Source organism: Ranitomeya imitator, chromosome 1 (assembly GCF_032444005.1).
Source record: "Ranitomeya imitator isolate aRanImi1 chromosome 1, aRanImi1.pri, whole genome shotgun sequence".
NCBI lineage: Eukaryota > Metazoa > Chordata > Amphibia > Anura > Dendrobatidae > Ranitomeya > Ranitomeya imitator.
In genome coordinates, this window is record NC_091282.1 from 50,304,822 (window position 1) to 50,331,049 (window position 26,228).

The following is a 26,228-nucleotide window of genomic DNA, read 5'->3' on the forward strand; positions in this document are numbered from 1 at the left end:
TTTCATTTAAGAACAAAACTTTGTTTTTTTAATAAGAGGACCTGTTGTATACTCCTGACATATCTATTTGATTAAATATTAATGTTCCGCATGAAATAACAATTCTGAATGATGTTTTCTTAACATGTTATTCAGCTCCCCTCTTATTCCTCCAGGGAGTGGATGAATAAATTGACAACTGAGTGTTATCACTAGAAGGTCCTCAATGTAAATGAGAGTTTCCTGAAAATCTGTTCTGAGTTAATAGAGGGCTCCTCTGGTCAGGATCCACATCTTTTGACCAAATTGAAGACTGGCTACAAAGTGTGTCTGTCCAGTCCTACACAGATAACACATTGATATGAATGGACACTGTGTAATGCTTCATTCCTCCTGTGGTGGCGCTGCAGGGAAATTGAACACTTGCAACCAGGTTTACCTGCTGATTGATGGTTTCCCAGAAGGAGATCAGAACTTCTTTTACAACTAGGGGGACTACCCAAAGTGAAGACCTAATTTAATATGCTGAATGTAACCTAGAGAGAGGACAGTTGTGCTTGAAACTGCTGCTTTCAGCTCTGTTTTTACTTGGTTTATGTCCCCTTTCTCTATTTCCACTGCTATGCTAGTGTCGACAACCCTTTAAATGCAATATATGTTTACATAGGTGTAGAGGGGAAATCCCACAAGAAACATTTTCACCTATCTATGGGATAGGCAATAATTGTATGATCAATGGCAGGGGTGTCAAACTGCATTCCTCGAGGGCTGCAAACAGGTCATGTTTTCAGGATTTCCTTGTACTGCACAGGTGATAATTTAATCACCTACACAAATAATGAGTTGGTGATTAAATTATCACCTGTGCAGGACAAGGAAATCCTGAAAACATGACCTGTTTGCAGCCCCCGAGGAATGCAGTTTGACATCCCTGATCAATGGGATTCCCTACTGATCATTAGAATGGGTTCCTGAGCCACCTGTTCTGGAGAAGTGCCACCACCTTCTGAGTCTATGGCGCTAAGGGAGAAGCTAGCTGAAGCTTGTACTTGTCTATTGCCATCAGTCTCATAGAATTTGAACTAAGTAGGTGTCTGGATATGTGACCATGGTGGGGTCTTGTCGCTTGGGCCCCAAGCAATGAGGTAACTTTCTTAATTGCGCTAATCGTCTGCCAGTCTAGTAAGATGTTGTTCATTTGCTCGAGGCCACCGGCATCGTGGAAAGCTCTGGAGCCAGTGACCAAAACCATAGAAGATATCATCACTTATGAGAGAGCCAAAGAGGAGATACCAAATTATGCCTGGACACAAAGTTGACCAATTGTGCATGATTATCATCAAGAATGTCCATGGTGCCCACTGTCTTCTCTGTTCTATTCTCAATTACATGGTCATGTTTCTTTGGCGTGAATGGCTATCCTTAAAAGGGTTGTGCAATGAAAGAAAGTTATCACCTATTCATAGCTGATCAGTAGAGGTTTGACCGCTGGTACCAGAGATATTGGCAGAATGGGGAACTCTTTATTCCTGTTTGAATGAAGCGGCAGTGCACAGGCTCGAACCGAGCGCCACATTAACTCTTCAGGCTGATAAGTGCTGCACTTGGCTTTTTCTGGTTTCTACATGGAGAATGAATGGAGCGAGCATTGAGCATCCAATCTCATTTTCCGATCAGTGGAGACCCGAACCGATCAGTAAGTTATCACCTATCTAATGGATAGGAGATAACTTGTTTTCATTGGACAACCCCCTTAATGAGACACGTTAAGTATGAAGTGTTATTTGCAGTGCTCCATGGTGAAAAAAAACATGCCAATTAACTCTAGCTCAAAGGAGGAAAACTTGAGAGAATTTACCGAAATTCAAATTCAGCAGGGAAAATCGATTCACATCAAAATTAATTCAGTGCAATAAAGTGTGCATTATTATGTTCTGCAATTTATCCAGACCCCAAAGCATGATAAATAGACATGAAAAGAAACTCATCCGGCCATCATCTGTCCCACTATGGAGCCTGTTATGGCTGGCAATCAGGCAACACAGCGTGCAGTAATCAGCGCACATACAGAGATCTGGCAATAACCCAAAACAATAGGACGAGCTCTGAGACGTGGAATCTCTGTAGACTGCAGTACCTGATCTATCCTCACACAACTGGAAGCAGCAGTGGATTGCGCCTATCAACTACCTATGCAACTCGGCACTGCCTGAGGAGCTGACTAGCCTGAAGATAGAAATACAAGCCTGACTTACCTCAGAGAAATACCCCAAAGGAATAGGCAGCCCCCACATATAATGACTGTTAGCAAGATGAAAAGACAAACGTAGGAATGAAATAGATTCAGCAAAGTGAGGCCCGATATACTAGACAGAGCGAGGATAGCAAAGAGAACTATGCAGTCTACAAAAAACCCTAAAACGAAAACCACGCAAAGGGGCAAAAAGACCCACCGTGCCGAACTAACAGCACGGCGGTGCACCCCTTTGCTTCTCAGAGCTTCCAGCAAAAGATAATAACAAGCTGGACAGAAAAAACAGAAAACAAACTAGAAGCACTTATCTAGCAGAGCAGCAGGCCCAAGGAAAGATGCAGTAGCTCAGATCCAACACTGGAACATTGACAAGGAGCAAGGAAGACAGACTCAGGTGGAGCTAAATAGCAAAGCAGCCAACGAGCTCACCAAAACACCTGAGGGAGGAAGCCCAGAGACTGCAATACCACTTGTGACCACAGAAGTGAACTCAGCCACAGAATTCACAACAGTACCCCCCCCTTGAGGAGGGGTCACCGAACCCTCACCAGAACCCCCAGGCCGACCAGGATGAGCCACATGAAAGGCACGAACAAGATCTGGGGCATGGACATCAGAGGCAAAAACCCAGGAATTATCTTCCTGAGCATAACCCTTCCATTTGACCAGATACTGGAGTTTCCGTCTAGAGACACGAGAATCCAAAATCTTCTCCACAATATACTCCAATTCCCCCTCCACCAAAACAGGGGCAGGAGGCTCCACAGATGGAACCATAGGTGCCACGTATCTCCTCAACAACGACCTATGGAATACATTATGTATGGAAAAGGAGTCTGGGAGGGTCAGACGAAAAGACACCGGATTGAGAATCTCAGAAATCCTATACGGACCAATAAAATGAGGTTTAAATTTAGGAGAGGAAACCTTCATAGGTATATGACGAGAAGATAACCAAACCAGATCCCCAACACGAAGTCGGGGTCCCACACGGCGTCTGCGATTAGCGAAAAGCTGAGCCTTCTCCTGGGACAAGGTCAAATTGTCCACTACCTGAGTCCAGATCTGCTGCAACCTGTCCACCACATAATCCACACCAGGACAGTCCGAAGACTCAACCTGTCCTGAAGAGAAACGAGGATGGAACCCAGAATTGCAGAAAAATGGAGAGACCAAGGTAGCCGAGCTGGCCCGATTATTAAGGGCGAACTCAGCCAACGGCAAAAATGACACCCAATCATCCTGGTCAGCGGAAACAAAACATCTCAGATATGTTTCCAAGGTCTGATTGGTTCGTTCGGTCTGGCCATTAGTCTGAGGATGGAAGGCCGAGGAAAAAGATAGGTCAATGCCCATCCTACCACAAAAGGCTCGCCAGAACCTCGAGACAAACTGGGAACCTCTGTCAGAAACAATATTCTCAGGAATGCCATGTAAACGAACCACATGCTGGAAGAACAAAGGCACCAAATCAGAGGAGGAAGGCAATTTAACCAAGGGCACCAGATGGACCATTTTAGAAAAGCGATCACAGACCACCCAAATGACAGACATCTTTTGAGAAACGGGAAGGTCAGAAATGAAATCCATCGAAATATGTGTCCAAGGCCTCTTCGGGACCGGCAAGGGCAAAAGCAACCCACTGGCACGTGAACAGCAGGGCTTAGCCCTAGCACAAATTCCACAGGACTGCACAAAAGCACGCACATCCCGTGACAGAGATGGCCACCAGAAGGATCTAGCAACCAACTCCCTGGTACCAAAGATTCCTGGATGACCGGCCAGCACCGAACAATGAAGTTCAGAGATAACTTTACTAGTCCACCTATCAGGGACGAACAGTTTCTCGGCCGGACAACGATCAGGTTTATTAGCCTGAAATTTCTGCAACACTCTCCGCAAATCAGGGGAGATGGCAGACACAATGACTCCTTCCTTGAGGATACTCGCCGGCTCAGATAACCCCGGAGAGTCGGGCACAAAACTCCTAGACAGAGCATCCGCCTTCACATTTTTAGAGCCCGGAAGGTATGAAATCACAAAATCAAAACGAGCAAAAAATAACGACCAACGGGCCTGTCTAGGATTCAAGCGCTTGGCAGACTCAAGATAAGTAAGGTTCTTATGATCAGTCAAAACCACCACGCGATGCTTAGCACCCTCAAGCCAATGACGCCACTCCTCGAATGCCCACTTCATGGCCAGCAACTCTCGGTTGCCCACATCATAATTACGCTCAGCGGCAGAAAATTTCCTGGAAAAGAAAGCACATGGTTTGAACACTGAGCAACCAGAACCTCTCTGTGACAAAACCGCCCCTGCACCAATCTCAGAAGCATCAACCTCGACCTGGAACGGAAGAGAAACATCAGGTTGACACAACACAGGGGCACAGCAAAAACGACGCTTCAACTCCTGAAAAGCTTCCACGGCAGCAGAAGACCAATTAACCAAATCAGCACCCTTCTTGGTCAAATCGGTCAATGGTCTGGCAATGCTAGAAAAATTACAGATGAAGCGACGATAAAAATTAGCAAAGCCCAGGAATTTCTGCAAACTTTTTAGAGATGTCGGCTGAGTCCAATCCTGGATGGCCTGAACCTTAACCGGATCCATCTCGATAGTAGAAGGGGAAAAGATGAACCCCAAAAATGAAACTTTCTGCACACCGAAGAGACACTTTGATCCCTTCACGAACAAGGAATTAGCACGCAGTACCTGGAAAACCATTCTGACTTGCTTCACATGAGACTCCCAATCATCTGAGAAGATCAAAATGTCATCCAAGTAAACAATCAAGAATTTATCCAGATACTCACGGAAAATGTCATGCATAAAAGACTGAAAAACAGATGGAGCATTGGCAAGTCCGAACGGCATCACCAGATACTCAAAATGACCCTCGGGCGTATTAAATGCCGTTTTCCATTCATCTCCCTGCCTGATTCTCACCAGATTATACGCACCACGAAGATCAATCTTAGTAAACCAACTAGCCCCCTTAATCCGAGCAAACAAGTCAGAAATCAATGGCAAGGGATACTGAAACTTAACAGTGATCTTATTAAGAAGGCGGTAATCAATACACGGTCTTAGCGAACCATCCTTCTTGGCTACAAAAAAGAACCCTGCTCCCAATGGTGACGACGATGGGCGAATATGTCCCTTCTCCAGGGACTCCTTCACATAACTGCGCATAGCGGTGTGTTCAGGTACGGACAAATTAAATAAACGACCCTTAGGGAATTTACTACCAGGAATCAAATCGATAGCACAATCACAATTCCTATGCGGAGGAAGGGCATCAGACTTGGACTCTTCAAATACATCCTGAAAGTCCGACAAGAACTCTGGGATGTCAGAAGGAATGGATGACGAAATAGACAAAAATGGAACATCACCATGTACTCCCTGACAACCCCAGCTGGTTACCGACATAGAGTTCCAATCCAATACTGGATTATGGGTTTGTAGCCATGGCAACCCCAACACGACCACATCATGCAAATTATGCAGTACCAAAAAGCGAATAACTTCCTGATGTGCAGGAGCCATGCACATGGTCAGCTGGGCCCAGTACTGAGGCTTATTCTTGGCCAGAGGTGTAGCATCAATTCCTCTCAACGGAATAGGACACCGCAAAGGCTCCAAGAAAAATCCACAACGTTTAGCATAATCCAAATCCATCAGATTCAGGGCAGCGCCTGAATCCACAAACGCCATGACAGAATATGATGACAAAGAGCACATTAAGGTAATGGACAAAAGGAATTTGGACTGTACAGTACCAATAACGGCAGAGCTATCGAACCGCCTAGTGCGTTTAGGACAATTAGAAATAGCATGAGTAGAATCACCACAATAGAAACACAGTCTGTTCAGACGTCTGTGTTCGTGCCGTTCTACTTTAGTCATAGTCCTGTCGCACTGCATAGGCTCAGGCTTACTCTCAGACAATACCGCCAGATGGTGCACAGATTTACGCTCGCGCAAGCGACGACCGATCTGAATGGCCAAGGACATAGACTCATTCAAACCAGCAGGCATAGGAAATCCCACCATTACATCCTTAAGAGCTTCAGAGAGACCCTTTCTGAACAAAGCCGCTAGTGCAGATTCATTGCACAGAGTGAGTACTGACCATTTTCTAAATTTCTGACAATATACTTCTACATCATCCTGACCCTGGCATAAAGCCAGCAGATTTTTCTCAGCTTGATCCACTGAATTAGGCTCATCGTAAAGCAATCCCAGCGCCTGGAAAAATGCATCAACATTACTCAATGCAGAATCTCCTGGTGCAAGAGAAAACGCCCAGTCCTGTGGGTCGCCGCGCAAAAAAGAAATAATAATCAAAACCTGTTGAATAGGATTACCAGAAGAATGAGGTTTCAAGGCCAAAAATAGCTTACAATTATTTCTGAAGCTCAAGAACTTAGTTCTGTCACCAAAAAACAAATCAGGAATCAGAATTCTTGGTTCTAGCATCGATTTCTGATCAATAGTATCTTGAATCTTTTGTACATTTACAACGAGATTATCCATTGAGGAGCACAGAGCCTGAATATCCATGTCCACAGCTGTGTCCTGAAGCACTCTAATGTCTAGGGGAAAAAAAAGACTGAAGACAGAGCTAAGAAAAAAAAATGATGTCAGGATTTCTTTTTTCCCTCTATTGGGAATCATTGGTGGGGCTCCTTGTACTGTTATGGCTGGCAATCAGGCAACACAGCGTGCAGTAATCAGCGCACATACAGAGATCTGGCAATAACCAAAAACAATAGGACGAGCTCTGAGACGTGGAATCTCTGTAGACTGCAGTACCTGATCTATCCTCACACAACTGGAAGCAGCAGTGGATTGCGCCTATCAACTACCTATGCAACTCGGCACTGCCTGAGGAGCTGACTAGCCTGAAGATAGAAATACAAGCCTGACTTACCTCAGAGAAATACCCCAAAGGAATAGGCAGCCCCCACATATAATGACTGTTAGCAAGATGAAAAGACAAACGTAGGAATGAAATAGATTCAGCAAAGTGAGGCCCGATATACTAGACAGAGCGAGGATAGCAAAGAGAACTATGCAGTCTACAAAAAACCCTAAAACGAAAACCACGCAAAGGGGCAAAAAGACCCACCGTGCCGAACTAACAGCACGGCGGTGCACCCCTTTGCTTCTCAGAGCTTCCAGCAAAAGATAATAACAAGCTGGACAGAAAAAACAGAAAACAAACTAGAAGCACTTATCTAGCAGAGCAGCAGGCCCAAGGAAAGATGCAGTAGCTCAGATCCAACACTGGAACATTGACAAGGAGCAAGGAAGACAGACTCAGGTGGAGCTAAATAGCAAAGCAGCCAACGAGCTCACCAAAACACCTGAGGGAGGAAGCCCAGAGACTGCAATACCACTTGTGACCACAGAAGTGAACTCAGCCACAGAATTCACAACAGTACCCCCCCCTTGAGGAGGGGTCACCGAACCCTCACCAGAACCCCCAGGCCGACCAGGATGAGCCACATGAAAGGCACGAACAAGATCTGGGGCATGGACATCAGAGGCAAAAACCCAGGAATTATCTTCCTGAGCATAACCCTTCCATTTGACCAGATACTGGAGTTTCCGTCTAGAGACACGAGAATCCAAAATCTTCTCCACAATATACTCCAATTCCCCCTCCACCAAAACAGGGGCAGGAGGCTCCACAGATGGAACCATAGGTGCCACGTATCTCCTCAACAACGACCTATGGAATACATTATGTATGGAAAAGGAGTCTGGGAGGGTCAGACGAAAAGACACCGGATTGAGAATCTCAGAAATCCTATACGGACCAATAAAATGAGGTTTAAATTTAGGAGAGGAAACCTTCATAGGTATATGACGAGAAGATAACCAAACCAGATCCCCAACACGAAGTCGGGGTCCCACACGGCGTCTGCGATTAGCGAAAAGCTGAGCCTTCTCCTGGGACAAGGTCAAATTGTCCACTACCTGAGTCCAGATCTGCTGCAACCTGTCCACCACATAATCCACACCAGGACAGTCCGAAGACTCAACCTGTCCTGAAGAGAAACGAGGATGGAACCCAGAATTGCAGAAAAATGGAGAGACCAAGGTAGCCGAGCTGGCCCGATTATTAAGGGCGAACTCAGCCAACGGCAAAAATGACACCCAATCATCCTGGTCAGCGGAAACAAAACATCTCAGATATGTTTCCAAGGTCTGATTGGTTCGTTCGGTCTGGCCATTAGTCTGAGGATGGAAGGCCGAGGAAAAAGATAGGTCAATGCCCATCCTACCACAAAAGGCTCGCCAGAACCTCGAGACAAACTGGGAACCTCTGTCAGAAACAATATTCTCAGGAATGCCATGTAAACGAACCACATGCTGGAAGAACAAAGGCACCAAATCAGAGGAGGAAGGCAATTTAACCAAGGGCACCAGATGGACCATTTTAGAAAAGCGATCACAGACCACCCAAATGACAGACATCTTTTGAGAAACGGGAAGGTCAGAAATGAAATCCATCGAAATATGTGTCCAAGGCCTCTTCGGGACCGGCAAGGGCAAAAGCAACCCACTGGCACGTGAACAGCAGGGCTTAGCCCTAGCACAAATTCCACAGGACTGCACAAAAGCACGCACATCCCGTGACAGAGATGGCCACCAGAAGGATCTAGCAACCAACTCCCTGGTACCAAAGATTCCTGGATGACCGGCCAGCACCGAACAATGAAGTTCAGAGATAACTTTACTAGTCCACCTATCAGGGACGAACAGTTTCTCGGCCGGACAACGATCAGGTTTATTAGCCTGAAATTTCTGCAACACTCTCCGCAAATCAGGGGAGATGGCAGACACAATGACTCCTTCCTTGAGGATACTCGCCGGCTCAGATAACCCCGGAGAGTCGGGCACAAAACTCCTAGACAGAGCATCCGCCTTCACATTTTTAGAGCCCGGAAGGTATGAAATCACAAAATCAAAACGAGCAAAAAATAACGACCAACGGGCCTGTCTAGGATTCAAGCGCTTGGCAGACTCAAGATAAGTAAGGTTCTTATGATCAGTCAAAACCACCACGCGATGCTTAGCACCCTCAAGCCAATGACGCCACTCCTCGAATGCCCACTTCATGGCCAGCAACTCTCGGTTGCCCACATCATAATTACGCTCAGCGGCAGAAAATTTCCTGGAAAAGAAAGCACATGGTTTGAACACTGAGCAACCAGAACCTCTCTGTGACAAAACCGCCCCTGCACCAATCTCAGAAGCATCAACCTCGACCTGGAACGGAAGAGAAACATCAGGTTGACACAACACAGGGGCACAGCAAAAACGACGCTTCAACTCCTGAAAAGCTTCCACGGCAGCAGAAGACCAATTAACCAAATCAGCACCCTTCTTGGTCAAATCGGTCAATGGTCTGGCAATGCTAGAAAAATTACAGATGAAGCGACGATAAAAATTAGCAAAGCCCAGGAATTTCTGCAAACTTTTTAGAGATGTCGGCTGAGTCCAATCCTGGATGGCCTGAACCTTAACCGGATCCATCTCGATAGTAGAAGGGGAAAAGATGAACCCCAAAAATGAAACTTTCTGCACACCGAAGAGACACTTTGATCCCTTCACGAACAAGGAATTAGCACGCAGTACCTGGAAAACCATTCTGACTTGCTTCACATGAGACTCCCAATCATCTGAGAAGATCAAAATGTCATCCAAGTAAACAATCAAGAATTTATCCAGATACTCACGGAAAATGTCATGCATAAAAGACTGAAAAACAGATGGAGCATTGGCAAGTCCGAACGGCATCACCAGATACTCAAAATGACCCTCGGGCGTATTAAATGCCGTTTTCCATTCATCTCCCTGCCTGATTCTCACCAGATTATACGCACCACGAAGATCAATCTTAGTAAACCAACTAGCCCCCTTAATCCGAGCAAACAAGTCAGAAATCAATGGCAAGGGATACTGAAACTTAACAGTGATCTTATTAAGAAGGCGGTAATCAATACACGGTCTTAGCGAACCATCCTTCTTGGCTACAAAAAAGAACCCTGCTCCCAATGGTGACGACGATGGGCGAATATGTCCCTTCTCCAGGGACTCCTTCACATAACTGCGCATAGCGGTGTGTTCAGGTACGGACAAATTAAATAAACGACCCTTAGGGAATTTACTACCAGGAATCAAATCGATAGCACAATCACAATTCCTATGCGGAGGAAGGGCATCAGACTTGGACTCTTCAAATACATCCTGAAAGTCCGACAAGAACTCTGGGATGTCAGAAGGAATGGATGACGAAATAGACAAAAATGGAACATCACCATGTACTCCCTGACAACCCCAGCTGGTTACCGACATAGAGTTCCAATCCAATACTGGATTATGGGTTTGTAGCCATGGCAACCCCAACACGACCACATCATGCAAATTATGCAGTACCAAAAAGCGAATAACTTCCTGATGTGCAGGAGCCATGCACATGGTCAGCTGGGCCCAGTACTGAGGCTTATTCTTGGCCAGAGGTGTAGCATCAATTCCTCTCAACGGAATAGGACACCGCAAAGGCTCCAAGAAAAATCCACAACGTTTAGCATAATCCAAATCCATCAGATTCAGGGCAGCGCCTGAATCCACAAACGCCATGACAGAATATGATGACAAAGAGCACATTAAGGTAATGGACAAAAGGAATTTGGACTGTACAGTACCAATAACGGCAGAGCTATCGAACCGCCTAGTGCGTTTAGGACAATTAGAAATAGCATGAGTAGAATCACCACAATAGAAACACAGTCTGTTCAGACGTCTGTGTTCGTGCCGTTCTACTTTAGTCATAGTCCTGTCGCACTGCATAGGCTCAGGCTTACTCTCAGACAATACCGCCAGATGGTGCACAGATTTACGCTCGCGCAAGCGACGACCGATCTGAATGGCCAAGGACATAGACTCATTCAAACCAGCAGGCATAGGAAATCCCACCATTACATCCTTAAGAGCTTCAGAGAGACCCTTTCTGAACAAAGCCGCTAGTGCAGATTCATTGCACAGAGTGAGTACTGACCATTTTCTAAATTTCTGACAATATACTTCTACATCATCCTGACCCTGGCATAAAGCCAGCAGATTTTTCTCAGCTTGATCCACTGAATTAGGCTCATCGTAAAGCAATCCCAGCGCCTGGAAAAATGCATCAACATTACTCAATGCAGAATCTCCTGGTGCAAGAGAAAACGCCCAGTCCTGTGGGTCGCCGCGCAAAAAAGAAATAATAATCAAAACCTGTTGAATAGGATTACCAGAAGAATGAGGTTTCAAGGCCAAAAATAGCTTACAATTATTTCTGAAGCTCAAGAACTTAGTTCTGTCACCAAAAAACAAATCAGGAATCAGAATTCTTGGTTCTAGCATCGATTTCTGATCAATAGTATCTTGAATCTTTTGTACATTTACAACGAGATTATCCATTGAGGAGCACAGAGCCTGAATATCCATGTCCACAGCTGTGTCCTGAAGCACTCTAATGTCTAGGGGAAAAAAAAGACTGAAGACAGAGCTAAGAAAAAAAAATGATGTCAGGATTTCTTTTTTCCCTCTATTGGGAATCATTGGTGGGGCTCCTTGTACTGTTATGGCTGGCAATCAGGCAACACAGCGTGCAGTAATCAGCGCACATACAGAGATCTGGCAATAACCAAAAACAATAGGACGAGCTCTGAGACGTGGAATCTCTGTAGACTGCAGTACCTGATCTATCCTCACACAACTGGAAGCAGCAGTGGATTGCGCCTATCAACTACCTATGCAACTCGGCACTGCCTGAGGAGCTGACTAGCCTGAAGATAGAAATACAAGCCTGACTTACCTCAGAGAAATACCCCAAAGGAATAGGCAGCCCCCACATATAATGACTGTTAGCAAGATGAAAAGACAAACGTAGGAATGAAATAGATTCAGCAAAGTGAGGCCCGATATACTAGACAGAGCGAGGATAGCAAAGAGAACTATGCAGTCTACAAAAAACCCTAAAACGAAAACCACGCAAAGGGGCAAAAAGACCCACCGTGCCGAACTAACAGCACGGCGGTGCACCCCTTTGCTTCTCAGAGCTTCCAGCAAAAGATAATAACAAGCTGGACAGAAAAAACAGAAAACAAACTAGAAGCACTTATCTAGCAGAGCAGCAGGCCCAAGGAAAGATGCAGTAGCTCAGATCCAACACTGGAACATTGACAAGGAGCAAGGAAGACAGACTCAGGTGGAGCTAAATAGCAAAGCAGCCAACGAGCTCACCAAAACACCTGAGGGAGGAAGCCCAGAGACTGCAATACCACTTGTGACCACAGAAGTGAACTCAGCCACAGAATTCACAACAGGAGCCCCACTACAGTCCTGGCTTCTTCTTCAGTCTCGCCCATTCTGGCATCTTAAATGTCTGAGCCCCATAACTCATAACATCATTAGCCTTCATGTGACGTCACAATGTGCAACAGCCACTAGTCAACTTCAGAGGCGCCAAAGATGCCCCTCAAGAAAAGACAGACCGGAGCTACTACAGATAAGCGAATTGATTAACAAGATCCTGATTCAGCTACCAGCTCTGTGCTCTGTTGCCACTGGATGTGAGCTCTGTGAGCAGCCTCCTATCTGCCGTAATCCCCAGGCCCTCTTTTAATGAGCCAGTCTGGCATGGATGACAGCAGGTAGGTGCAGGACCACCATCTGAGCATTACTGTCCTTACTAGTGTATGGGGCTTGGTGAGCAGTAGCCAAAACAAGGGGGCCTAGTCCGGGCTCCGCTCTTTTTTGCTTCTGCTCCCTGGGCCCCAGGAGCAGGATTCTGCCAGTTCAGTAACTGAACATGCGTCCTCAGTTTAGTTAAAATCTATTGCCGTGTGGAAAGGCTTCCCGAACGGCAAAATTTAACAACTGCCAGCCAATTACAAGCCAGCAGCTGATGTCGGCGCGCACATCACAGCATACGATGTAACTGCCATGCGCCATTATGTCCACACCTCAAAATGCGTGAGGGAGAGGACGCCGCTAGACCGCGACCAGGAAAGGATAATTTTTTTAAGTTTTCTTTGTATTGAAAGCCGCAAAATGGGGACAGGATGGGAGATCATATGGGGGACAGGAAGGGAGATCATATGGGGGGCAGGATGGGAGAACATATGGGGGACAGGATGGGAGAACATATGGGTAATGGTGACACATGGGTGTTACGCCCAATGGCAGTGCACATGGATTTGTGGACCCACTGTGCCAGAGGAGCAGGCGTGCCTGCCTAAGAAGGGGTGTAGCTAAGCAGCTACCAGGCGTTCACTGGAGCTCCTGATGGTGGAGACAGACTGGGCTGCAGGTAGCCGCAGGTATCACTCCCGGTACTGCAGCTACTGACCCCAGTGGTCAGGTTAGCTGACACTGATTCGGGCTATGTTCAGACACACCAGTCTAGGATAATAGATCAGGGATTGGCTGCACAAAGATCGGGAGACAATGTTCAGTCACCGGCCGCACTGAGACAAGGGGACTTTGGGAACAGGCATGGCCGCATCGGGACTAGGGGACTTTGGATTCAGGACTGGCCTCTCCAGGACCAGGGGACAACGTTCACGACGCTGGCTGCATCGGACCAGGGGATCTTACAACTACACTGGTAGAACACCAGCTACCTAACGACTAAACTCATTGCTTGGTGACTCCCTAAGGGAGAGGGAATCTTTTTTACAGGATGACTCCCAGCAATTGTCTGGGAGCCATCTTGCAGGTATACACATTATACTAAATGCCTTTCAGCAACAAGTCGAGGGCATTTACCATAAGCACATGCTGCCCTTCTAAGAGCAGGGAAGCGTGCACACTAGGTGCGCCGCTGGGAACTGCGGCGCGCTCACCAGGAAGTAGCAGGAGCACATAGAGGAACCATGCTACGGGGCCAAGGAAGTGAGTAAGCCGGCATCCCTGCATAGAAGGAGAATGAGACACCATGCAGGGGTGCCGGCCACTGCGTTACAATGGGGCAGGATGGGAGAACATTGGGTCAGGATGGGAGAACATATGGGGCAGGATAGGGACACATGGGGCAGGATGGAGAAACATGGGGCAGGTAAGAGATACATGGGACAGGATAGGAGATCATATGGGGCATGATAGAGGCACATGGGGCAGGATGGAGATACATGGGGCAGGATGGAATATCATATGTGGCAGGATGGAGACACGTGGGCAGTATGGGAAAACATAGGGCAGGATGTAGATATATGGGGAAGGATGAGAGATGATATGAGTCAGGATGAAGACACATGGAGAACGATGGGAGAACATGGGGCAGAATGTAGGCACATGGGGGCAGAATGGGAAAACATGGTGCCAGGAATGAGTCACAAGGGGGCCAGGTTTGAGACATAATGGCCAGGACTGGGAACATCATTACAGGAAGGGGCCAGGATGTAGTACATTATTACTGCAGGGGCTAATTAAGGGATATTATTACTGCAGTGATGTATTTTATTTTTGAGAATACTGTTGTCGATGTGGGAGAGAGGACCTGTTACAGTGCAGGGCGCCGTATATAGCTTTTTTCTTCATCTGGTGTGGTGTAGAAGTTAGGGAAATATTAGGGAATGTGCTCTGGAAGCGGTGCTGTAGATAACTGTTATTTTCTACAGAGATGATACCTGGCTGGAAGAAATGATGGCGGTCTGTGCTAGATAAAGAAAAGCGAAGATGAAGGACTTAAACTAGAGACGTCACTAGTGAGTCAATGTGTTACCTGTCCACTGACACTATACACTGTATACTATGTACAGAGCTCCTGTGCATAATGTCACTTATGGTAATATTAGTACTGTGTTTTTTTATTAATATCAATATTGTAGCATTCATTCACTATGTGGTGGTAATATGTGGTCTGTTGTGTTATGCCCAATAGTACTGCATGTGGATTTGTGGACCCACTGTGCCAGAGAACCGGGCCAGCCTAGGAAGGGGTGTAGCTAAGAGGCTACCAGGTGTTCACTGGAGCTCCTGATAGTAGACACAGACTGGGCTACAGGTAGCCGCAGGTACCACTCCAAGTCAGATCCCTGTTATGAAAGGTAATTCAGTACCACAATGGACATAGAGGTCAGCGCACATACAGTGACCTGGCAATAACCCAAAAAACAAGAACGAGCTCTGAGACGTGGGAACTCTGTTGACCGCAATTCCTAATCCTCTCCAACCACACTAAAGGCAGCCGTGGATTGCGCCTGACGCTCCCTATGCAACTCGGCACGGCCTGAGAAACTAGCTAGCCTAAAGATAGAAAATAAGCCTACCTTGCCTCAGAGAAATACCCCAAAGGAAAAGGCAGCCCCCCACATATAATGACTGTGAGTTAAGATGAAAAGACAAACGTAGAGATGAAATAGATTTAGCAAAGTGAGGCCCAACTTTCTGAACAGAGCGAGGATAGGAAAGGTAACTTTGCGATCAACACAAAACCCTACAAAGACCACGCAAAGGGGGCAAAAAGACCCTCCGTACCGAACTAACGGCACGGAGGTACACCCTCTGCGTCCCAGAGCTTCCAGCAAGCAGAAAAAAACAAATTGACAAGCTGGACAGAAAAAAACAGCAAACAAATAGCAAAGAGGAACTTAGCTATGCAGAGCAGCAGGCCACAGGAACGATCCAGGAGGAAACAGGTCCAATACTAGAACATTGACTGGAGGCCAGGATCAAAGCACTAGGTGGAGTTAAATAGAGCAGCACCTAACGACTTCACCACATCACCTGAGGAAGGAAACTCAGAAGCCGCAGTACCACTTTCCTCCACCAACGGAAGCTCACAGAGAGAACCAGCCGAAGTACCACTTGTGACCACAGGAGGGAGCTCTGCCACAGAATTCACAACAGTACCCCCTCCTTGAGGAGGGGTCACCGAACCCTCACCAGAGCTCCCAGGACGACCAGGATGAGCCATATGAAAGGCACGAACAAGATCGGGAGCATGGACATCAGAGGCAAAGACCCAGGAATTATCTTCCTGAGCATAACCCTTCCACTTAACCAGATACTGGAGTTTCCGCCTTGAAACACGAGAATCCAAAATCTTCTCCACAATATACTCCAACTCCCCCTCCACCAAAATTGGGGCAGGAGGATCAACAGATGGAACCATAGGTGCCACGTATCTCCGCAACAATGACCTATGGAATACGTTATGTATGGAAAAAGAATCTGGAAGGGTCAGACGAAAAGACACGGGATTAAGAACCTCAGAAATCCTATACTGACCAATAAAATGAGGTTTAAACTTAGGAGAGGAAACCTTCATAGGAATATGACGAGAAGATAACCAAACCAAGTCCCCAACCCGAAGTCGGGGACCCACACAGCGTCTGCGATTAGCGAAACGTTGAGCCTTCTCCTGGGACAAAGTCAAATTGTCCACTACATGAGTCCAAATCTGCTGCAACCTGTCCACCACAGTATCCACACCAGGACAGTCCGAAGACTCAACCTGTCCTGAAGAGAAACGAGGATGGAACCCAGAGTTGCAGAAAAACGGTGAAACCAAGGTAGCCGAGCTGGCCCGATTATTAAGGGCGAACTGAGCCAAAGGCAAAAATGACACCCAGTCATCCTGATCAGCAGAAACAAAGCATCTCAGATATGTTTCCAAGGTCTGATTGGTTCGTTCGGTCTGGCCATTAGTCTGAGGATGGAAAGCCGAGGAAAAAGACAAGTCAATGCCCATCCTACCACAAAAGGCTCGCCAAAACCTCGAAACAAACTGGGAACCTCTGTCAGAAACGATATTCTCTGGAATGCCATGTAAATGAACCACATGCTGGAAAAACAATGGCACCAAATCAGAGGAGGAAGGCAATTTAGGCAAGGGTACCAAATGGACCATCTTAGAGAAGCGATCACAGACCACCCAAATGACTGACATCTTTTGAGAGACGGGAAGATCTGAAATGAAATCCATAGAGATATGTGTCCAAGGCCTCTTCGGGACCGGCAAGGGCAAAAGCAACCCACTGGCACGAGAACAGCAGGGCTTAGCCCGAGCACAAATCCCACAGGACTGCACAAAAATACGCACATCCCGCGACAGAGATGGCCACCAAAAGGATCTAGCCACTAACTCTCTGGTACCAAAGATTCCAGGATGACCAGCCAACACCGAACAATGAACCTCAGAGACAACTTTATTCGTCCACCTATCAGGGACAAACAGTTTCTCCGCTGGGCAACGATCAGGTTTATTAGCCTGAAATTTTTGCAGCACCCGCCGCAAATCAGGGGAGATGGCAGACACAATTACTCCCTCTTTGAGGATACCCGCCGGCTCAGATACACCCGGAGAGTCGGGCACAAAACTCCTAGACAGAGCATCCGCCTTCACATTTTTAGATCCCGGAAGGTATGAAATCACAAAGTCAAACCGGGCAAAAAACAATGACCAATGAGCTTGTCTAGGATTCAACGGCTTGGCGGACTCGAGATAAGTCAAGTTCTTATGATCAGTCAAGACCACCACGCGATGCTTAGCTCCTTCAAGCCAATGACGCCACTCCTCGAATGCCCACTTCATGGCCAGCAACTCTCGATTGCCCACATCATAATTTCGCTCAGCAGGCGAAAACTTCCTGGAAAAGAAGGCGCATGGTTTCATCACCGAGCAATCAAAACGTTTCTGCGACAAAACAGCCCCTGCTCCAATCTCAGAAGCATCAACCTCGACCTGGAACGGAAGCGAAACATCTGGTTGACACAACACAGGGGCAGAAGAAAAACGACGCTTCAACTCTTGAAAAGCTTCCACCGCAGCAGAAGACCAATTGACCAAATCAGCACCTTTCTTGGTCAAATCGGTCAATGGTTTAGCAGTACTAGAAAAATTGCAGATGAAGCGACGATAAAAATTAGCAAAGCCCAGGAACTTTTGCAGACTTTTCAGAGATGTCGGCTGAGTCCAATTATGGATGGCTTGGACCTTAACAGGGTCCATCTCGATAGTAGAAGGGGAAAAGATGAACCCCAAAAATGAAACCTTCTGAACACCAAAGAGACACTTTGATCCCTTCCCAAACAAAGAATTAGCACGCAGGACCTGAAACACCATTCTGACCTGCTTCACATGAGACTCCCAATCATCCGAGAAGATCAAAATGTCATCTAAGTACACAATCAGGAATTTATCCAGGTACTCTCGGAAGATGTCATGCATAAAGGACTGAAACACTGATGGAGCATTGGCAAGTCCGAATGGCATTACTAGATACTCAAAATGGCCCTCGGGCGTATTAAATGCAGTTTTCCACTCATCGCTTCGCTTAATACGCACAAGATTATACGCACCACGAAGATCTATCTTGGTGAACCAACTAGCCCCCTTAATCCGAGCAAACAAATCAGATAACAATGGCAAGGGGTACTGAAATTTAACCGTGATCTTATTTAGAAGGCGGTAATCTATACAAGGTCTCAGTGAACCATCCTTCTTGGCTACAAAAAAGAACCCTGCTCCTAATGGCGATGATGACTGGCGAATATGCCCCTTCTCCAAAGACTCCTTCACATAACTCCGCATAGCGGCGTGCTCAGGCACAGATAAATTAAACAGTCGACCTTTTGGGAATTTACTACCAGGAATCAAATCGATAGCACAATCACAATCCCTATGCGGAGGTAGGGTATCGGACTTGACAGACCTGACAGAATAACAAATCTGCAGGTGGTTGGGCATCTAGGAAATAGCGACCACAATATTGTGCAGTTTCACCTGTCTTTCACTAGGGGGACTTGTCAGGGAGTCACAAAAACACTGAACTTTAGGAAGGCAAAGTTTGACCAGCTTAGAGATGCCCTTAATCTGGTAGACTGGGACAATATCCTCAGAAATAAGAATACAGATAACAAATGGAAAATGTTTAAGAACATCCTAAATAGGCACTATAAGCGGTTTATACCTTGTGGGAATAAAAGGACTAGAAATAGGAAAAACCCAATGTGGCTAAACAAAGAAGTAAGACAGGCAATTAACAGTAAAAAGAAAGCATTTGCACTACTAAAGCAGGATGGCACCATTGAAGCTCTAAAAAACTATAGGGAGAAAAATACTTTATCTAAAAAACTAATTAAAGCTGCCAAAAAGGAAACAGAGAAGCACATTGCTAAGGAGAGTAAAACTAATCCCAAACTGTTCTTCAACTATATCAATAGTAAAAGAATAAAAACTGAAAATGTAGGCCCCTTAAAAAATAGTGAGGAAAGAATGGTTGTAGATGACGAGGAAAAAGCTAACATATTAAACACCTTCTTCTCCACGGTATTCACGGTGGAAAATGAAATGCTAGGTGAAATCCCAAGAAACAATGAAAACCCTATATTAAGGGTCACCAATCTAACCCAAGAAGAGGTGCGAAACCGGCTATATAAGATTAAAATAGATAAATCTCCGGGTCCGGATGGCATACACCCACGAGTACTAAGAGAACTAAGTAATGTAATAGATAAACCATTATTACTTATTTTTAGGGACTCTATAGCGACAGGGTCTGTTCCGCAGGACTGGCGCATAGCAAATGTGGTGCCAATATTCAAAAAGGGCTCTAAAAGTGAACCTGGAAATTATAGGCCAGTAAGTCTAACCTCTATTGTTGGTAAAATATTTGAAGGGTTTCTGAGGGATGTTATTCTGGATTATCTCAATGAGAATAACTGTTTAACTCCATATCAGCATGGGTTTATGAGAAATCGCTCCTGTCAAACCAATCTAATCAGTTTTTATGAAGAGGTAAGCTATAGGCTGGACCACGGTGAGTCATTGGACGTGGTATATCTCGATTTTTCCAAAGCGTTTGATACCGTGCCGCACAAGAGGTTGGTACACAAAATGAGAATGCTTGGTCTGGGGGAAAATGTGTGTAAATGGGTTAGTAACTGGCTTAGTGATAGAAAGCAGAGGGTGGTTATAAATGGTATAGTCTCTAACTGGGTCGCTGTGACCAGTGGGGTACCGCAGGGGTCAGTATTGGGACCTGTTCTCTTCAACATATTCATTAATGATCTGGTAGAAGGTTTACACAGTAAAATATTGATATTTGCAGATGATACAAAACTATGTAAAGCAGTTAATACAAGAGAAGATAGTATTCTGCTACAGATGGATCTGGATAAGTTGGAAACTTGGGCTGAAAGGTGGCAGATGAGGTTTAACAATGATAAATGTAAGGTTATACACATGGGAAGAAGGAATCAATATCACCATTACACACTGAACGGGAAACCACTGGGTAAATCTGACAGGGAGAAGGACTTGGGGATCCTAGTTAATGATAAACTTACCTGGAGCAGCCAGTGCCAGGCAGCAGCTGCCAAAGCAAACAGGATCATGGGGTGCATTAAAAGAGGTCTGGATACACATGATGAGAGCATTATACTGCCTCTGTACAAATCCCTAGTTAGACCGCACATGGAGTACTGTGTCCAGTTTTGGGCACCGGTGCTCAGGAAGGATATAATGGAACTAGAGAGAGTACAAAGGAGGGCAACAAAATTAATAAACGGGATGGGAGAACTACAATACCCAGATAGATTAGCGAAATTAGGATTATTTAGTCTAGAAAAAAGACGACTGAGGGGCGATCTAATAATCATGTATAAGTATATAAGGGGACAATACAAATATCTCGCTGAGGATCTGTTTATACCAAGGAAGGTGACGGGCACAAGGGGGCATTCTTTGCATCTGGAGGAGAGAAGGTTTTTCCACCAACATAGAAGAGGATTCTTTACTGTTAGGGCAGTGAGAATCTGGAATTGCTTGCCTGAGGAGGTGGTGATGGTGAACTCAGTCGAGGGGTTCAAGAGAGGCCTGGATGTCTTCCTGGAGCAGAACAATATTGTATCATACAATTATTAGGTTCTGTAGAAGGACGTAGATCTGGGGATTTATTATGATGGAATATAGGCTGAACTGGATGGACAAATGTCTTTTTTCGGCCTTACTAACTATGTTACTATGTTACTATGTTACTTGGGCTCATCAAATAAATCCCGGTAATCAGACAAGAACTCAGGAACCTCAGAAGGGGTGGACGACGAAATAGTCAAAAATGGGACATCACCATGTACCCCCTGACAACCCCAGCTGGACACAGACATGGATTTCCAATCTAATACTGGATTATGGACTTGTAGCCATGGCAACCCCAACACGACCACATCATGCAGATTATGCAACACCAGAAAGCGAATAACCTCCTGATGTGCAGGAGCCATGCACATGGTCAGCTGGGTCCAGTACTGAGGCTTATTCTTGGCCAAAGGCGTAGCATCAATTCCTCTCAATGGAATAGGACACTGCAAGGGCTCCAAGAAAAACCCACAACGCCTAGCATACTCCAAGTCCATCAAATTCAGAGCAGCGCCTGAGTCCACAAATGCCATGACAGAATACGATGACAAAGAGTAGATCAAGGTAACAGACAGAAGAAATTTTGACTGTACCATACCAATGGTGGCAGACCTAGCGAACCGCTTAGTGCGCTTAGGACAATCAGAGATAGCATGAGTGGAATCACCACAGTAGAAACACAGCCCATTCAGACGTCTGTGTTCTTGCCGTTCAACTCTGGTCAAAGTCCTATCGCACTGCATAGGCTCAGGTTTAAGCTCAGGTAATACCGCCAAATGGTGCACAGATTTACGCTCGCGCAAGCGTCGACCGATCTGAATGGCCAAAGACATAGACTCATTCAGACCAGCAGGCATAGGAAATCCCACCATGACATCCTTAAGGGCTTCAGAGAGACCTTTTCTGAAAATAGCTGCGAGCGCACCTTCATTCCACTGAGTGAGTACGGACCACTTTCTAAATTTCTGACAATATACCTCTATTTCATCCTGACCCTGACACAGAGCCAGCAAATTCTTCTCTGCCTGATCCACAGAATTAGGCTCATCGTACAGCAATCCGAGCGCCAGGAAAAATGCATCGATATTACTTAATGCAGGATCTCCTGACGCAAGAGAAAATGCCCAGTCCTGAGGGTCGCCACGCAAAAAAGAAATAACGATCCTAACTTGTTGAACTGGGTCACTAGAGGAGCGAGGTTTCAAAGCCAGAAATAGTTTACAATTATTTTTGAAACTCAGAAATTTAGTTCTATCTCCAAAAAACAAATCAGGAATAGGAATTCTCGGTTCTAACATAGAATTCTGAACCACAAAGTCTTGAATATTTTGTACTCTTGCCGAGAGCTGATCCACACATGAAGACAGACCTTTAATGTCCATTGCTACACCTGTGTCCTGAACCACCCAAATGTCTAGGGGAAAAAAAAGGCAAAACACAGTGCAAAGAAAAAAAAATGGTCTCAGAACTTCTTTTTTCCCTCTATTGAGAATCATTAGTACTTTTGTCCTCCAGTACTGTTATGAAAGGTAATTCAGTACCACAATGGACATAGAGGTCAGCGCACATAGTGACCTGGCAATAACCCAAAAAACAAGAACGAGCTCTGAGACGTGGGAACTCTGTTGACCGCAATTCCTAATCCTCTCCAACCACACTAAAGGCAGCCGTGGATTGCGCCTGACGCTCCCTATGCAACTCGGCACGGCCTGAGAAACTAGCTAGCCTGAAGATAGAAAATAAGCCTACCTTGCCTCAGAGAAATACCCCAAAGGAAAAGGCAGCCCCCCACATATAATGACTGTGAGTTAAGATGAAAAGACAAACGTAGAGATGAAATAGATTTAGCAAAGTGAGGCCCAACTTTCTGAACAGAGCGAGGATAGGAAAGGTAACTTTGCGGTCAACACAAAACCCTACAAAGACCACGCAAAGGGGGCAAAAAGACCCTCCGTACCGAACTAACGGCACGGAGGTACACCCTCTGCGTCCCAGAGCTTCCAGCAAGCAGAAAAAAACAAATTGACAAGCTGGACAGAAAAAAACAGCAAACAAATAGCAAAGAGGAACTTAGCTATGCAGAGCAGCAGGCCACAGGAACGATCCAGGAGGAAACAGGTCCAATACTAGAACATTGACTGGAGGCCAGGATCAAAGCACTAGGTGGAGTTAAATAGAGCAGCACCTAGCGACTTCACCACATCACCTGAGGAAGGAAACTCAGAAGCCGCAGTACCACTTTCCTCCACCAACGGAAGCTCACAGAGAGAACCAGCCGAAGTACCACTTGTGACCACAGGAGGGAGCTCTGCCACAGAATTCACAACAGATCCCGGTAATGCAGCTGCTGACCCCAGTGATCAGGTTCGCTGAAACTGATTTGGGCTATGTTCAGACACACCGCTCTAGGATACTGAATCAGGGAATGGCTGCACACAGACGGGAGATATGTTCAGTCACTTGCTGCACTAAGACCAGGGGACATTGGGAACAGGACTGGCCCCACCTGAACCAGGAGACAACGTGCAGGACGCTGGTCGCCCTGGGCCAGGGGACCTCACAACTGCACTTTTAGAACACCAGCTACCTAATGACTAAATTCATTGCTTGGTGACTCCCTAAGGGAGAGGGAGTCATTTACACAGGAAGACTCCCATTACACTAAGTGCCTCTCAGGATCAAGCTGAGGGCATTTACCATAAGCGTATGCTGCCCATCTGAGAGTAGGTAAGCGTGCACACTAGGTGCTCTGTTGGGAACTGAGGTGGGCACACCAGGAAGTAGAAGGAGCACACGGAGGAACCACGCTACGGGGGCCGGGGCAGTGAGTAAGCTAATGTCCCTGCATGGAGGGAGAAGGAGACACAATGCAGGGGTGTCGGCCATTGCGCTATAATGGTGCAGGATGTGAGAACATTGGGGCAGGATGGGGAAAAATGGGAGAACATATGGGGCAGGATAGGGACACATGGGGCATAATGGAGACACAAGGGGCAGGATGGAGACACACAAGGTAGGATGGAGAAACATGGGGCAGGATGTGGAACGTTATTACAGGAAGTGGCCAGGATGTAGGACATTTTTACTGTAGGGACTAATAATTGACATTATTACTGCTGTGATGTATTTTATTTTTGAGAATACTGTTTTCACTGTAGGGGAGAGGTCCTGTTACTGTGCATGGCGGCACTATATAGCTTTTTTCCTTCATCTGCTGTGGTTCACAAGTTGGGGAACGGTGGGGAATGTGCTCTGGAAATGATGCTCTATATTACTGTTATTTTATGTTTAGATGAGTTCTGATGTGGTATTGTTTGGTCACTGAGGTGGTAATATGTGGTCTGGTCATTGTGTGGCGGTATTTGTTTCTTGTATGTGGTATTATTCAGTCACTATGTGGTGGTAATATGTGATCTGGTCATGATGTGGCGGTATTTGTATGTGGTATTATTGCTCATTTTAAAAAATGTGTGTGACACATTCCCTTAAAGAAAAATAGATAAAAATGTACCTAAAAAAGTGCTGGATATTTTTAACAAATGTTTAATAGGTTAGAGAAGAGTAGGGCCCCGTCCAAAAGAGTCTACCTAGTTATAGTGGCAGCTTAAAAAATCTTTTGGCCAAAACAAAAAGCGGCTGGCTATGTATGTGATCTGGTGTTAGATGGGAACTGATAATGTGTGATTGGTGAGGACGTGGTGCAGAAGTGGAGTTTTTCCATTGGAGGACTGTGGGACTGTGAAAGATTTGAGGGGTGGAGGCGAAGCTGGGGTGGAGCCTTGAGTTTTAAGGAGGCCTGAAAATTTTGCCAGTATGTGGCCCTGAAATTCCTGGTGGCAGCCCTGCATTGGAGACGGTTTGTAAAGTTCCCGTCCAGCCTGACTTGGCCCCTGGAGCACGGGCTTGCAAATTGATTTCCTCATCTCTTGTAGCTACCCTTTAAGTCAACGACCAAACCTTAAAACCGGTCAACATGTCTAAGGACTTTAACCAAATCAGACCCCTCCATCTGTAGGCAGTTTTTTTGGGGTACTCGATCCTCCTTGTTTCTCTAGGAGAGAGCTGTACCTTAAATAAAAAGAACAACACGTGCACATGTAATTAGTGACAAATGGAGGAGAACCAAGTCTCACCTGTCCCAGTTGGATAATTGGCTTTGACTCGCTTCCATTAGTAAAATATCATCAATTTCATCTTCAATGCGGAAGGGGTGCAGAGATATCGGCTCATCCTCCGGGCAGGAATACGGGGACATATATGGATGCTGTAGCGCAGCTTCAGCTGTCAAACGGTCCATTGGATTAAAAGTCAAAATCTTCTCCAAGAAGTCGATGGCTAAGGGTTAGAAATAAAACAAAGCTAACATAGTATGGTAACGTTATAAATGGAGCTTATTTTTGCACTTTAAAGGGTTAATCCACCTCAGCTTACAGGGGTTCTCTAACTTTATATAAATTCATTTTTCATTTAATTTTTGGGACATGTGCAGTAATTGAAAAATGACAATTTTGGGGGTTACTTTTTTATTATTTTTTTTTGCTTTACATCTCTTACTGTACATGTTAAACAATTTTTGAATTTGATAGCTATATTAAATATTTATTTTTTTCATTTCTTTATTTTTAAAGGAGTGAGATTTACATTTTTAAAATATTTTTTAAATATTTTTTAGCTCCAATTAGAGCACTGGAACCTGGGATCGTTTGATGGCTTGTTGCTATAGCATATAAAGTCAGTATATAAGTAAAAATTATGGTCTACTATATAGTCAAACAGGCTATTGGGTGCCATATTTGCATCATGGGGGGTAGATGTATACTCCATATTGTGGGCCACTGCGAGCGAGACACTAAAATACTAAAATACCACTGTTGGAGATTAACAATGGCATTTAAGGGGTTAAACAGCAGCAAAGGGCATGAGCTCCGGTCGCTGCTGTTAAAGGCAGTTGCTGACTGTATAACACATGTCCGCCATGTGTGATGTAGGCTTAGCTCCTCACCCTGCTCCTTACACTGGCCCCTGTTGTGTCATGTGCACTAACGCCACATGTCGACAGGT

The 26,228-nt window shown here is 45.6% G+C and overlaps 1 protein-coding gene across 1 annotated transcript in view; it reads right to left on the minus strand.

The window, feature by feature from the left end:
- Positions 1-26,228, minus strand: part of MAPK4 (mitogen-activated protein kinase 4) — a 64,733-nt gene that overhangs the window by 4,591 nt on the left and 33,914 nt on the right. The window contains exon 4 of the mRNA XM_069746276.1: positions 25,301-25,502. Within this exon, the coding sequence (XP_069602377.1) occupies positions 25,301-25,502 (202 nt within the window). The remainder of the gene's footprint in view (positions 1-25,300; positions 25,503-26,228) is intronic.